This window comes from Pyrus communis, chromosome 14 (genome assembly GCF_041283825.1).
Source record: "Pyrus communis isolate YQ-2024b chromosome 14, ASM4128382v1, whole genome shotgun sequence".
NCBI lineage: Eukaryota > Viridiplantae > Streptophyta > Magnoliopsida > Rosales > Rosaceae > Pyrus > Pyrus communis.
Genome location: NC_142578.1, coordinates 6,467,899 through 6,481,531, shown reverse-complemented (window position 1 = coordinate 6,481,531; position 13,633 = coordinate 6,467,899). Strand labels below are relative to the sequence as shown.

General features: G+C 35.4%; 3 protein-coding genes across 3 annotated transcripts; 1 reads left to right on the top strand and 2 right to left on the bottom strand.

The window, feature by feature from the left end:
• Positions 1-1,733: 1,733 nt before the first annotated feature.
• LOC137713986 (NAC domain-containing protein 83) lies at positions 1,734-2,865 on the bottom strand. Its single transcript, XM_068453348.2, is given in 4 exon segments — positions 1,734-1,881; positions 1,884-2,039; positions 2,235-2,506; positions 2,624-2,865. Coding segments are annotated over 4 exon segments (684 nt in total). The 5' UTR covers positions 2,805-2,865; the 3' UTR covers positions 1,734-1,806.
• A 4,783-nt stretch (positions 2,866-7,648) lies between these two features.
• On the top strand, positions 7,649-9,054 carry LOC137712913 (mitochondrial import inner membrane translocase subunit TIM8). The gene is made up of 2 exons (XM_068452114.2): positions 7,649-7,812; positions 8,687-9,054. Exons 1-2 carry the CDS (start codon positions 7,765-7,767, stop codon positions 8,873-8,875), a joined length of 237 nt encoding a protein of 78 aa, XP_068308215.1. The 5' UTR covers positions 7,649-7,764; the 3' UTR covers positions 8,876-9,054.
• A 385-nt stretch (positions 9,055-9,439) lies between these two features.
• On the bottom strand, positions 9,440-12,658 carry LOC137712914 (putative protein S-acyltransferase 7). The gene is made up of 5 exons (XM_068452115.2): positions 12,273-12,658; positions 11,417-11,587; positions 10,808-11,104; positions 10,400-10,633; positions 9,440-10,265 (listed from the first exon to the last, which is right to left on the bottom strand). The coding sequence occupies exons 1-5, from the start codon at positions 12,375-12,377 to the stop codon at positions 9,714-9,716; spliced, it is 1,359 nt and encodes a 452-aa protein (XP_068308216.2). The 5' UTR covers positions 12,378-12,658; the 3' UTR covers positions 9,440-9,713.
• Between the last annotated feature and the right edge of the window lie 975 nt (positions 12,659-13,633).

The following is a 13,633-nucleotide window of genomic DNA, read 5'->3' as shown; positions in this document are numbered from 1 at the left end:
ATGAAAAGCTAGAGATTCCTGTAGCAATAAGCCCTTCCCCTTATCTTTTAATCTTTGTAATTTCAAAACATATGTATGTATGTATGTGTGTATACATATACTAGCCTTCATGCACGCACTCACGCATGTGCAGAAGACATTTTTTGAATCACAATGTGTTACACGCGACTTACACATTTTAAATGTATTTATATGCATAAATTGACAAAAGGAAAGTTAAATATTTGAAGTAAATGAATAATTTTAGATCATGCTAGAAGAAACCCCTCATAAACCAATTAAAGCAGCTGAATTCATATAATAAAATTGGTTTCTATAGAATTTACATTAAGAATATAGAAAATAATATTTAATAAACAATTGATTGAATCACATTATTGCTAGTCCATTGTAAGGTTAAGCTCACCCCCACCCCCGTAATGTAGATAATATTGTTAGTTAAAAAAACAAAAAACAATCATTTGACAATTAATTTAATCACATTACTATCCGCGTGCGAAAAACATTTTTTATAAAGAAAATAATATTTAATAAATAACTGATTAAATCACATTATTGGTAGCCTATTGTAAGGTACTAATTTTTTTTTTTTAAAAAAAAAAATTTACTAATTTATCACCTGCACTACGCGTCTCTTATGATATTTTGAACATAATATTCATGATTTTCCTTATTTTTTATTATATTTTTCTTTCCCCTTCACATGGGCATCATCAATTTTCACTCATCCTTCCATTTTTTTTATTCTTTTCTCTCTTCCCACATGTATTTATATTATATTTTATGATGAATAAAATTACCAAATTACCCTTGCATGATTTGATATATTATATTGGGTTGCTTTTGGATTTTTTTGGTTGAGGGGCAATTTTGTCCTAATATTTTTGTCGAAGCCGTGACACCAAAACTAGCTTCCAGCTTTATATATAGATTAACATGCATGTTATAGTTTCAAACAAGGGAGAAAAAAACTTGTGTAAGGAAAGCTGGAACACGTCATTAACAAGCCAGCTTTCACAAAATATTGTGTTGAAATATCCTACATCGGTCGTATTTATGAGAAAAGAAGAATTTAAATATCCTAGCTCCACTCCAACTAATACTGAGCTTTTTGTGATAAAACCCCACACTTAATGGATTGTGCAGATGATAATTAACAAGTTGAAGAAGGTATCGGTGTTGTTAGAAGTGGGCCTTGGCCCTTCTTTATGATAATTTGACATGATATTAGACCTAGGGAGTGCGCATGTATTGCCATATGATCGGTGGGTCCCCTTGGCCTCGTGCAATGATGGTGGGTCCCTTGCCTCCGCATGTAGGGTGAGTCCCCTTAACTCCACGTGGTTGCCAATGTGTGGATCGTCACCCACTAATTGGGTCCTATATGAGGGGGAGTGTTGAAATATCCCACGTTGGCTGTATTTTTGGAAAAAGAAGAGTTTAAATATCATAACACTATTCCAACTAATACCGAGACCTTTTGTGATAAAACTCCACACATGACGAATTGTGTAGGGGGTAATTAACGAGTTGGAGATAATATCGATATTGTTGGAAGTTGTTCTTTAACTTGTCTCTCTGATAGTTTGACATGTTGGACGCCCGATATAAGAGATGCCCTAATTGGGTAGCTCTAGTTATTAAGTTTTTCTCCAAAGGAGGATGCTGAGAATTGGGTTCATATTCTAAAAGTTACCAAGTTTTACATCCACCAATCTCTCAAAGCAGTAAAGTTTCTGGAAGTAGATTCATTTCCTTTTCAGGAACACGACACGCGAAGAACAATGATACATTTAATTAACATGATCAAAATTTACGGCGGCCACTGATTTCCTTACCACCTTCTTCACTTGAAGAAGTTACTTCTGTGATCCCACTAGCTAGGAACTCGAACAAGATGAAGAAGAAGATACAGGACTTGCATTATCGCAAACTCTGATGCCATTGTAATTCACCATAATCTCCTCATCCGTCTTGCCACTTCTTTTCTTCAAAAACACGCGACACAAAACCCAGTTTCCTTTCGGGGTTAAAGCATTCTGCATAAAATTACTGTGTCAAATGATATATTTTTTTTCTTTTTTAATAAGACGAAATATATGCTAATCTACAAGTAGGGAGATTTGAACAATTAAGTGCACAGGGGTGCTATAATACCAGTTGACCAAACCCATACGTTCATGTCGAACATCTTGAGTTTGTGAAACAAAAACATAACCTTGTCCTAGACTCACCTCAGTTGTGTGAATGGAAGCTGTGGTTTCTGCATTGACAAGGCAATATTCATGCATGACCCAATCAGTCTTAGAAACATTTGGAGACTTCCCTTTGTAGAAAACTAGAGTCTTTTTCTTCCCCACAATATTATTCTTCCTTGAAGATACAATCTTTTTGTCAACGCCGGTCGCTTTCCAGTAACCGGAACTTGTCACCCTGTTAGCTCGGTTTCCATTCCGGTATTTTGATTCTCTGTTGCTGAAGAAATACCTCTCTTGCTCCAAATCACCTGGAAACATACCACACATAAAATGTCAGTATTTATAAGTGGAAAAATGTATAAAAAAAAAAATTAAAAATTAAGCTAAGTGGTTAGTGATAATATATCTGTGTAGTTTATGCTAACCTGGCAAATCCCAAGGATCATACAGGCAAACGTTGATCTCAGGAATAATGGAAGCAGGAAGGGGGCATGAAAAGACTTTGCATCTCAGGTACTGAAAGACAAGTTCTTCATCTGTTGGCTGGAATCGGAAACCAGGAGGCAATCTGGTCATCCCATTTCCCAGAAAGTTGAACTTGTCCATTATTTTGAAAAATGAAAGGGCCTTTGTTTCTTGGAACTTATTGGCCTCTGTTAAGAGATGAGCAAATGTGAAGCAGCCATGTTGAATATTTATAGACAGAACAAGAGAAGAATTTGGAGAGGGAGTATCTTTTTGAGTGGTTGTACAAGAAAAAGAAAAGAAAAATGATTCGTAGCGGTGTGAATATAGAATGGGACAACAGTACTATTACCGGATGAATAATTTTGATGTTGACAATTAAAAAAAAATTAATTGGTTTATTCTCAAACAACTGATGCTGCTAGTGAGTTGTTTCGTGCTATGTTTGAATGAAGAACTTTGAAGTTTTATGAAATTTTAATTAGACTTAATTGTTAAAAATGCATTAGAAAGTTACTATACTAAAACATTACAAATGTACGTATCCAGGGACGCTAAGCAAAAGACTTTTCAAATTGACACCTTGAAATAAGTCATTTTCAAGTTGCTCCATCCAATTTTGGCGGTGCATTGTTAATACATTTATAATTTATTAAAGGTTTTATGAAATTTTAAAGCCTCTCGTCCAAACGCATCATATAAAATCAAAAGCAAAATAAAATCTCTGAACCCATTGTGCAATAATAATATAGTATAATAAAAGTTGACAGAATAACATTTGAGTTTATGAGTTTTTGCTTCAAAACGAGACTTCAAGTGTTTTTATCTGAAAAATGAAGTTTTTCCAGAAGCTATATATCTATATGGTAACCCTTAAAAAGAGAAAAACATATATAAAGAAAATTATTGGGGAATTGAGGAAATTATATTTTTGTACTACATATAGATATACATGATGTAGCAAGTGATGGTAATACGATATATTTGTTAGATTAGGGAGTCAACAGGGATTGAACCCATGACGTGGTGCAAGGGCGACACTCCTCTTCACAACTATATAGTAGAGGGCCACTTGCAGCCTTAGTAGTAACTTAAAGAAAACAAATTACAAATTAATAGAAAATATACAATTGTAATTTATAATAATATAATATAATGGTTCAAAAAAATAATATAAATTAATGTTTAAAAAATAATAGTTAAAAAAAAGTATATATAATATAGAAAATACATAGCCTAATTTTGTACAAAAAGTTGCTCATTAGTCATGCAAGTCTTTTTGACAGAGTATTTTGATGTTTGAAATATTAATATATACATACTCGTTTTATAGGATATTGTCTCAAGTACATGCAACGTTTGAAAAAGAAAATAAGTGAAGTAAAACCTAAAGTTTATGATAACTTGGGAAATTAAAATTATCCCCATGTAAAAGTTTGGTTACGTTGAGTAACCATCTCTAAAAGCAAAATTCCAAGGACCACATAAAATAATGCAACAGTAAAAACTGCATCATGCATGCTAATAACCGAGCTATGTTCGTTAAGATAACAGTTACTCCAAAATCATTCACAGTAGGCAGTTTCTTGATTCTTCATCAGATGCCTAATCGATTTCATTTGCTTATGGTTGTTCTTCCAATATTAAAATTTTCTCTTATTTAGTGGTTTTGGACTAATTAGTTTAACTACGAGCTACTTACTTTCTTTTGAATTATGGATGGCTGACACATAAAGATTCATAGCAGCACATAAAAGATCTAAGAATTTTGTTCCTTTTTTTATTTGAACAATTGTTAATTTGAATGAAAGGAGCCACAAAAAAAGAACCTGCTTTTATCGAAAGCTATCTAGCTGAAAACCAATCGTCAACTCAGATTGGTGCTTTTCTTCATCACGAAGATGTAGCTTTAATCCTCTCTTTCCATGCATGCAGGTTTGATATAAAGATCTTCTGCTTCATAAAAAAACCACCCGATTTCGTTAAAACAATGTCTCTGGCCAAGTGCTTATTTTGAAAGTACAGAAACAAAAGTTAACATGCTTATTTTGTTGTGTAATCTTTCATGGTAGTAATGTCTTGTGGCTTCACACATGGGCCTCAATATATGCAGCTGCTTTCTCTTTTCTTTGAATCTAAAGCAATTCTTCCAATAATTGGTTAATTTTAATTCATTAATTTGAGTCATGTATGTTTAAAGAGATGTGATTATTGGACCAAAGAAAAGTTATAATGGTGGAGAAAAAGTCGTATATATGGAAAAAGTCGTATTTATGATTTTCATTAATTTTATAGGGTATATTATGCATGTGTTTAGTATCAAAAAGTTTAACATTGAAGAAAAGGAGTACAAATACTTAATGCATAAGAAAGTCTTTCAAAATTTGCTATCTTTTATAGCACTTTAATTTGCCTAATTTCTACTTTTAACAGGATGTCAAACCATTTGCATAAGCCTTAGCTAATGCTCTCATATACCTTGCATATTCCCTTTCCAATTTCTATGAATTAATCTTGTTATATCAATCAACAAACGAAAATACTTGGCTACTTGTGGGGCCATTATCTATCAAAGTTCAATCGTTCATTTCTTTGAGCTCAATTATATGCCTCAAACGTTTTTAATTTGACTAATATTTTGCAAGGATGATCTATAAAGTTAAACTTAAATAATAGACGGTTTAGATCATTGAAGTTCGATGTCGATTGGGCCCCAGAAATAGTCCTATTTCAACGATCATTGAAGTACAAAAAAATGCATATCTGTGACACCATTTTTATACAATTTTTTACAACGTTTTTTGTGGGGCTCATTTCGTAATGTATTTCAACAATCTAAACCATCTATCTTTTAGATCTTCCCTCAAAGGTCATTCTACCAAAAATCACCCAAATCTAAAACCATATGACCATTAGATTGAGGGTTTAAGATTTCTTTGTAGAACCATATTCATCCATTTTCTCAGTATAAATGAATGTCTTAAGGGTTTTGAATTTTTCTAATTTTATTTGTAAGGATGACCTATGAATGATATTAAAAAAGATAGACGGTTTAGATGGTTAAAATACAATATGTAGTGGATCCCACAAAAATTGTGTCAAAAGCTGTGTAAAACGCCACTGATCCGCCCCTATATATACATATCAGTTTGTGAATTGACAAAAAATGACTTGTTAACACAATCATTTGTTGCCATGTGTGAATGACTGAACCACTTAGCCACCCAACTGCACATAGAAAAGACCCTAACCCTTTGTAGTTTATTTATTTATTTTTTTTTTATTTTAATAACAAAGGTAAAATTTGTATTACCAACAAATAACCAAACAAAAGAGGTCTAAAAACAAGTGATACACATCAAAAGCATGGACCCAAAATTACACAAAACAGGCCCCAAATCACAAGTTGGCGCCTAAAAACAAAAACACCACAAACCAAAAAACCTAGCCTTCTATAAACATCGTTGTTGCCTACACAGTGCATCCCTACCAGCATAATCCAACACCCCTGACTGTCGCCAAGAGTCCACAAGCCAGAAAAGAAGAAGATGGTGACTTCAACATCCTGCAATGAACACCACACTAAATGCAATCATAGATCGAAAGAAGCCAGTGAAAACCCACCAACAATAGTGCCAATAAAGGCAAACAAATGGAAGGTGGTGGTGTGTACACCTGAGCCGAACCTCTACACACATTTCAGGAGAACCGCAACCAAGTGTGGTGAAGAAAGGTGATTGCATAATGAAAAAGAGGTAGGAATGATGAAAGACGGAGCCAACCCGGAAGGGGAGTGGGGAAAATGTGAGATTTAGATTGAGAAGGAAAGATGAAAGCTATGGAAGAGGATGGACAACACTGATTTGAACAAAGAAGAAACTAGAATTTAGAGTTAAGGATGAAAGACATGTAGATCAAAGATGGATTTAAGGTTGAAGAACAAGACTGAAATGGGATGGTAGACAAGGAGAAGAAGAAGCAGAACGATGGGAAAAGGGAAAAGAAAGGGGATGATTGCCACCGACTCTGGCCACAACTAGGGTCATCGACAACAAAGAATTTACAGAAGTGGACAACACTCGCACAAAGAAGTGAGAAAAACTTTCAAAGAGAGAGAACAACTCTCACCACAACGGGCGAGCAAAAGTTGAGGAGTAACCGTCAATAGTTTGCTTCGACTTCTTGTGTCTAGTGTTCTACACACAAAGTTTTTGCATATAAGAATTTCTCCACCTTCTTATTGATCTCAACTAGATGTGTAAGTTCGATTGAAAATTCCAATCCGAATTGAAATTTTCATTTCAAGTTCAAACATTTTCACTTTCGAAAATTTTCGAAAAATTTGAATCACAATTGGAATGTACATATCCAATTTGAAATTGCAATCCAGAATTTCTCAAACTCAGTACTATAGAAAAGAAAAAAAAAAAAAAAACCTGTACATATTCTTATTTTATCGTGTTTATTGTTACATATGGATATGCTTTATTTCTTATTTTGTATATTTAATCATATTGATATATATTAAACATGAAGAGTATAATCATACATACTATTTTAGTTTGTTTAATATGATTTTATGTCATACACCAATGTAATTGCATATAAAATTATAAATATAACAAAAATTCAGAAAAAATATTAACTAGTGGATACATAAAAGTTTAAAATTTTCAAAGTCTTGTAAAATGTAGGAGATCCAAATTATGTTTCAAGAATTTTAAGATAAAACAAATTCCGAAATTTCCTATAAATCCCGATAACCCAAAATTTCAAAGCTAAAACTAAAATATTTAATTCTAAAACTTTTTTGAATTTTCATTGGAATACTTGTTTTCGACCTGATCCAACCGAAAATCACCCTAATTCTCAACCCATTCCCCTTCTTTGGGCCTACAAAATTTAAAACTTCTAGGGGTCTTGGGGCTAATTAGCTTTCTTGTAAAATGTGGCCCAACAAGTTGAATCCCTTATTGGTTGCCGGTCTCCCCTGAGGCTTTAGAATGTTTCTAGGGTTTTTCAGAGCGTGTGAGACGGTGGGATTGTTTTCAAATCTGAAGAATTTAAAAGGGTTTTAGCGGAATAGCGAGCACAAACTGCCATGGATCCTTCAGCAATGAACAACCCTGAACTGCTTAATTTCATCAACGTAAGTTCTATTATCCTTCTCCCTGTTTATTTCCCGAGAAAATTCACGAGGAAGAAAATAAAGTCAGTTGCTTTTTATTTACTTCAGCGGATTAAAACTCTGAATTTATTTGGGGATTTAGGGGTTTTGGGGTTTTTACATATCTATATGTTTGGGATTGAATATTGAATAGTACATATACAAATATATGCATGTTTACCCCATTGAAAGATGTAATTTTGAGTTCTTTGCTTTTACGAATTTATATAAATCAACAGCAAACAATTTTTCCCTAATAATAGTATTGAGATTTTAATTGAGCTCACTATTAATTGGTAGTTTTGGAGTCGATTATTCGTTATCGTTTATTTTTTATTTTTTATTTTTGAAGTGTATGGGTGAAAATCTTTATCTTTCAGTGTTTAATTCAATGCCTCAATTCTTTAGAGTGAAAACCTTGTGCAACATTGTCGAAAGCCTGAAAATTGTTCCAAATTTCGCCCCCGAACTCCATTTTGATACTTAACATTGTGTGATAGCCTTTTACCCCTTAATTCGAATTGATCTTTTTACTTGTTGTGGGGGTGAAAAGAGAAGAATATAAGAATGATTATGAAGTTATTGACGAATGACGAATTGAGATGTTGCCGCTATAGCCTTAAAACTAGACTCAAATGTTTTATCTTGATTGCTTGTGCATCGACTAATCTTCTGGCGATATGCTTTGTAGCATTGTCGAAACAATATAGTGTTTTTTGAACCTTGCACAAACACTTACAATGTGATTATTACTACGTTATTCCTGTTGCTGCTGCTAGTTTGGTACTTTCTCCGTCAGTATACTTAAGCCATTTATGGTTGATTTTTTTTAAACAACGGTGTGCTTGATGTGCAGCAAGAGAAGGAAAGAGCAATGGTGAACGAGATGGTAGGAAAGCTTACAAATGTATGTTGGGACAAGTGCATCACCAGTACCCCTGGGAGCAAGTTCAGTTCCAGTGAGTCCGCTTGCCTGTCGAACTGTGCCCGCCGGTACCTTGATATGAGTATGATTATTATGAAGCGTTTTCAGAGTATGCAATGAAGGTCTAGAAGTTTGGCATGCATTCTTAATTCCGTAATGTGGCCGTTTTTGCTTACGGAGTCAGTTAAATATCAGTTGAAATTGTGTTCTGCATTTCTGGAAACAACTTCTCCCTTTCTCGAAGCTATTGTGGTCCATACCTCTTCCAGTACTATTATCTATCAAATTTTTATTGAATATTTCATATTGTTATTGATGTGATGAATCATGAGTGTATTGCATGTTGCAGCCGTAACTCGATGCTCGAAAGTATGAATATTTCAGCAAGCAAAATCTCTGAATTTTGACTTGGAATCACGGGTCGATACGTATCCCTGTCGGATCCGATGAACGTCCCGCAACCCTTCATCCGACCCAACTTGAACTCGCCCTTGTACGTTGCACCCGACGGCCACGATAACTTGCCTTTCCCCGACACCTTGCCACGTCGCCACAGGCCTTCGTACATGCACCAGAGGTACTTGCCGGATCCGTGCGGGAATGACCGGGAGCTTCTCCCGATGTAGAGATCTCCATTCATGTTGTGATGAATGGAGTACGCTTTAGTGCTGGAAAACAGAGAGGTGAAACAAACTTCGAACATACACGAAAAATTGGTTCCACATTTACACCACGAAAACTGAGGTGGTCAAATTACAGATGGAAGTAACAAGAAAAAGGAAGATAAACTCGTGATGGCATTGCACACGTTGGAAAGAATTGACTGCTTGAGAGAGCAGTTCTTTCAAATTTCACACTTAATATACAAACAATATAACACGCTTAACATTTCCAAAAGCTCGTAGCCTTTCCTCGTGTTGTTTTCTTTAGTATAATCGCCTTCCTGTTTATCGAGTATTTACAAACTTGTACGGGATTGTCCAATGTCTGTTGTCAACTTGCCGTTGATTCCATTTCCATCAGTGACCCGCCTTGAATCCCCAACTCCAGCTGCAAAAGCAAGAACTTCGGGCGCAATATCTAAACTTCCACTCCTCCTCCCCCAGCTAGACCGTCTAGGTTGTGAGGCAACGTGTCTCTCTGTGCTCTCTGTTCGGAGACTCCTGCTTAAATCTTGGGACCTATCAGCCTCGCTCACTGCGGCGTCCTTGTTTACTCCATCATCGTTGCTGAATTGTCCTTCATAATCATGCATGTCTCTTGAAGCGTCATTCCATAATGGCTTCCTCCCCATCTCTATGTCACTCATGGCTTTCCCTATGACAGGACTAACAAAATTGGCGCCGACTGGTGTAGGAAGAACTTCAGGATCTTTTGGAACTTTTGCCCTGAAATTGTTCTTGGATGGAGAAATTCTTGTGCAGAATACCTCCATGAAGTTCTTAATTGTCCCTTTGTTGAATGGGTTCTCTCGTCCATCGTACCGGTATCTAAAGTTTTCATAGGTAGACTGCCAAAGCACAACAAAAGAGAACTCTAACATTACAAGACGAATAAACCTGAATTTAAAAGTACAGATGGATTTACACGAATAAATATCACCACACAGCACAGCAGGATTTCTTGAATTAATGAGCTTCTAACCTGGTTTGTACTGATGAGATATGAGTGGAACATACTAAGACCGCCGACAAACCAAAAGGCAATGAAACTGTAAATAATGAGCCCAATGGAGGCGGGAGTCTTAATTAGCGCCTTCCAAATTGATATATCCTCGCCGTGCATGATCCTCACAACGTAGACCCAGCAAAACCCTTGTACATATAAGCAAAGAAGAGTTGCAGAGAAGACGAACATGAAGAAGAACCTGTAGTTCCGCTGTACACAGAAATCAAAGGCAGTTTACATAAATTTGAGCAATTGGTTTGAGTTATTGTGATTCTTATAATCAAATATAAATTAATCATCCATTCAAACTAAGCACCTCCACAGAATTAAGGAAATATAAATAGAAAAGCACCAGAGTTTAGGTCTTGAAAGTATGTCCCTCACCAATCCAATACATTGGCCAACCCAAGGGCAGTGATGGTCGAATCGCTGCACGCAGTTATTGCATATGGAACAGTGAGAACAACGAGGAGGTCTGTAAAGCATACAGGTGTCGCAAAACTTGATCTTCACAGTAATACCATTGATAACTACTTCCTTCATGCGTGGAAAACGTGACTGTTGTGATTCACTAGACCCACTCTCTATACTCGCATCGTAATCCTCTGGCTCTGTAGGGTTAAGATTACGAGGTACTATACCAGGATCTCTTCCTGAGGTTAGTAGAAGAAAAACCAAAACCTGAGGAAACAAATACACACGTTTCCATCCATCAGAACACAATTTGTTGCATCTAACTTCAGAAATCTGATGTGATTACATAATACAAGAAAACCCAGCATTGTAATTCTCGTTGGTAGTTCGTAGTTCAGACATTCATGAAAAAAGAGTGTCGACTAAGTAGAAAACTAGGCATAAAAACTATCACCAAAATTATCAGTTATAACTAATAAGCTACACATTAGTAAACTTTACACTTGTGCATTGAGCAAATATGAATACATACAATCTTACGAACTACTATAACAGAATTCAAATAGGAAAAGGACTTACAAGTAGCGTCCATACACAAACAGCAATAATTACTGAAATTCCCAAGTGATCAATTAGTTTTCTTCCTACAAAGATGCAGAAAACTGCAACAGGCACAGTAAGGAGGGATACTGTTAACGGAAGAGATCTGACATCGGGTCCAAATATAAGCCTTCCACCAAGGAAAAATATCTGCAGAATAAAACAGTCAACAATGTGTTTGAGTAAACATAAACACATAACAGAAGTATGCATAAGCTGCCACTTAAAGGGAAAGACAAACCAAAAGAAAAGCTTATATGCCGAAAGGTAAATTGTCATATATTAAAAAGGGCGATAGAATCCACAGGAAAGGTTATCCTCCCCTTATGCTACAACATGATCAATGAGCTTAAGATTCAGTCTTTGAGGATTGTATGGCTAAAGGGTATGCAGGGAATGCCAAAGCAGTGACCTAAATTGTAAACCCAAAGCCGAAGAAGATGGTGTGTCCGTGCCCTTGCATCCAAGTTCAAATCCCCCTCCAATAAACTAGAGTAGTTCATAATATCGTCTCGCCAAAATATAAAAAGTACACAAATTGGCCATAATCCCCAGTTTTCCAAGCAATAATTAAAGCTAATTTGTGTCCATTCAATCACCAAACAAATTACCACTCGTTAAAAGCAATCACAACCCAAATCAATCACAATTTTGCATCTTTCAACACCTTCCTAATAAAAAAGCAATCATCTTTCAATCAAACACCCAAAAGAAAGAAACATCTTTCAATTTCAGCAACTGGGTAACTCCAAGATTCCCCAAAAGTGAGCAAAATCAAGAAAAGCAAACAAAACTTCACATATTGAACAAAACCCAAGTGAGAGATTCAGCTTACATTGCTGCCTTTCCAGGTCTTGTAAGTCCTGACCAGCTCCGGCCGACCAGCGGCAGCGCCGCCGGCAGGGGAGTGCCGAAGGTGGTGATTCGGCTCCGCATTCATCAGCGCTCTTGGGGGGCGGCCGTGAAAGAAGTGAAAAAATTGGAAAAGTAATTAACAGAAGTCAAAGAAAGGTTGGTGCTTTAGAGGTGGGCTGGAGTTGACTATTCTTCAATCAGCAGCAGCATCCTCTGTAAGACTGAATCCTAAAAGAAAATCAGAAGAAGCTCTCTATCTCCCCTCGATTGGATTAAGGCATGAGGTGTCAATTCCCGCAACTACTGGAGGAGTAGAGAGAGAAGTGGTCAAGTCTTGCAACTACGTACACAGTTTGAATCATACACAATTGCACGTACGTACATACAAACATATGTTATTCATATTATATTTTTGTATCATATTTTCACACCATCTTAGGTAGCATTTGATGTAGACAGCCACATTATTTGAATTAATTAGATTTTTAAATTTAGTTCATTATTTAATAAACTAATAATTAAGAAAAACTAGTTAATTAAATGATGATTGTGGTATACGAGGAGTCTTTTTCCTTCATTTCCTTGGGTTTTGCAAATTTTTCATATGATATGCAAAATTTTCAAATGATTAATCAAATTTTTCTTAGATGGTATAGAAATGTGGTATAAAACATGATATGAATAACATTACTCATACATACATACATACATACACATGTAATGTCGGGGTTTGGGCTACGAGAGATATTGGGCATTTTGTAGGGATTAAGTATTAAGCATCGTTTTGGTCTCTCCTTGGATCAGGAGTGTGAATGGGATGTTTCTCCTCCTTTATTCATTTCTAATTTATTCTTGGAAGAATGTGTGTTGCCTTGATATGGCTTATTGTATCTCAAACTATGTAATGAAGTTCCTCAATCAACGAATCTACTATCTTTTCTTTTCAAAAAAAAAAAAAAAAAAGAAAAGAAAAAAACGCATATTGAATTATGTTTCCTAGTTCAGCCGTATGGGCCTAATTTCTTTTTAACACAATGATATATTTATATTAAAAGTGATAAAATAAATCAGTATCGAACTCGTCATCTATGAAATTCGAATTTAAGACCTCTAAGTTACAAATAAAACTGAATACTACTAAACTATAGTACAAAGTAACATTTTTTACTTAGCAGGGCACGTCTCGAAAAAATATAAAAGAAGATGTAAATATATATTTTTCGGTCAAAGTATTTTACTTTTTGTCCATTAGAGAACTTTCTGAGGCAACAAACAATTTTAAAGCACTTTGCATCTCTAATTATTGATGCTCAAAGAGGTCCTGCAATTGGACGCTTGGCG

Coding starts and splice junctions, on each gene's coding strand:
- LOC137712913 (XM_068452114.2), top strand. CDS start 7,765: ATGGATCCTTCAGCAATGAACAACCCTGAACTGCTTAATTTCATCAAC. Junction 7,813..8,686: donor AACTGCTTAATTTCATCAAC/GTAAGTTCTATT, acceptor CTTGATGTGCAG/CAAGAGAAGGAAAGAGCAAT.
- LOC137712914 (XM_068452115.2), bottom strand. CDS start 12,377: ATGAATGCGGAGCCGAATCACCACCTTCGGCACTCCCCTGCCGGCGGC. Junction 11,588..12,272: donor AGACCTGGAAAGGCAGCAAT/GTAAGCTGAATC, acceptor TTTATTCTGCAG/ATATTTTTCCTTGGTGGAAG. Junction 10,266..10,399: donor ATCTCATCAGTACAAACCAG/GTTAGAAGCTCA, acceptor GTGCTTTGGCAG/TCTACCTATGAAAACTTTAG.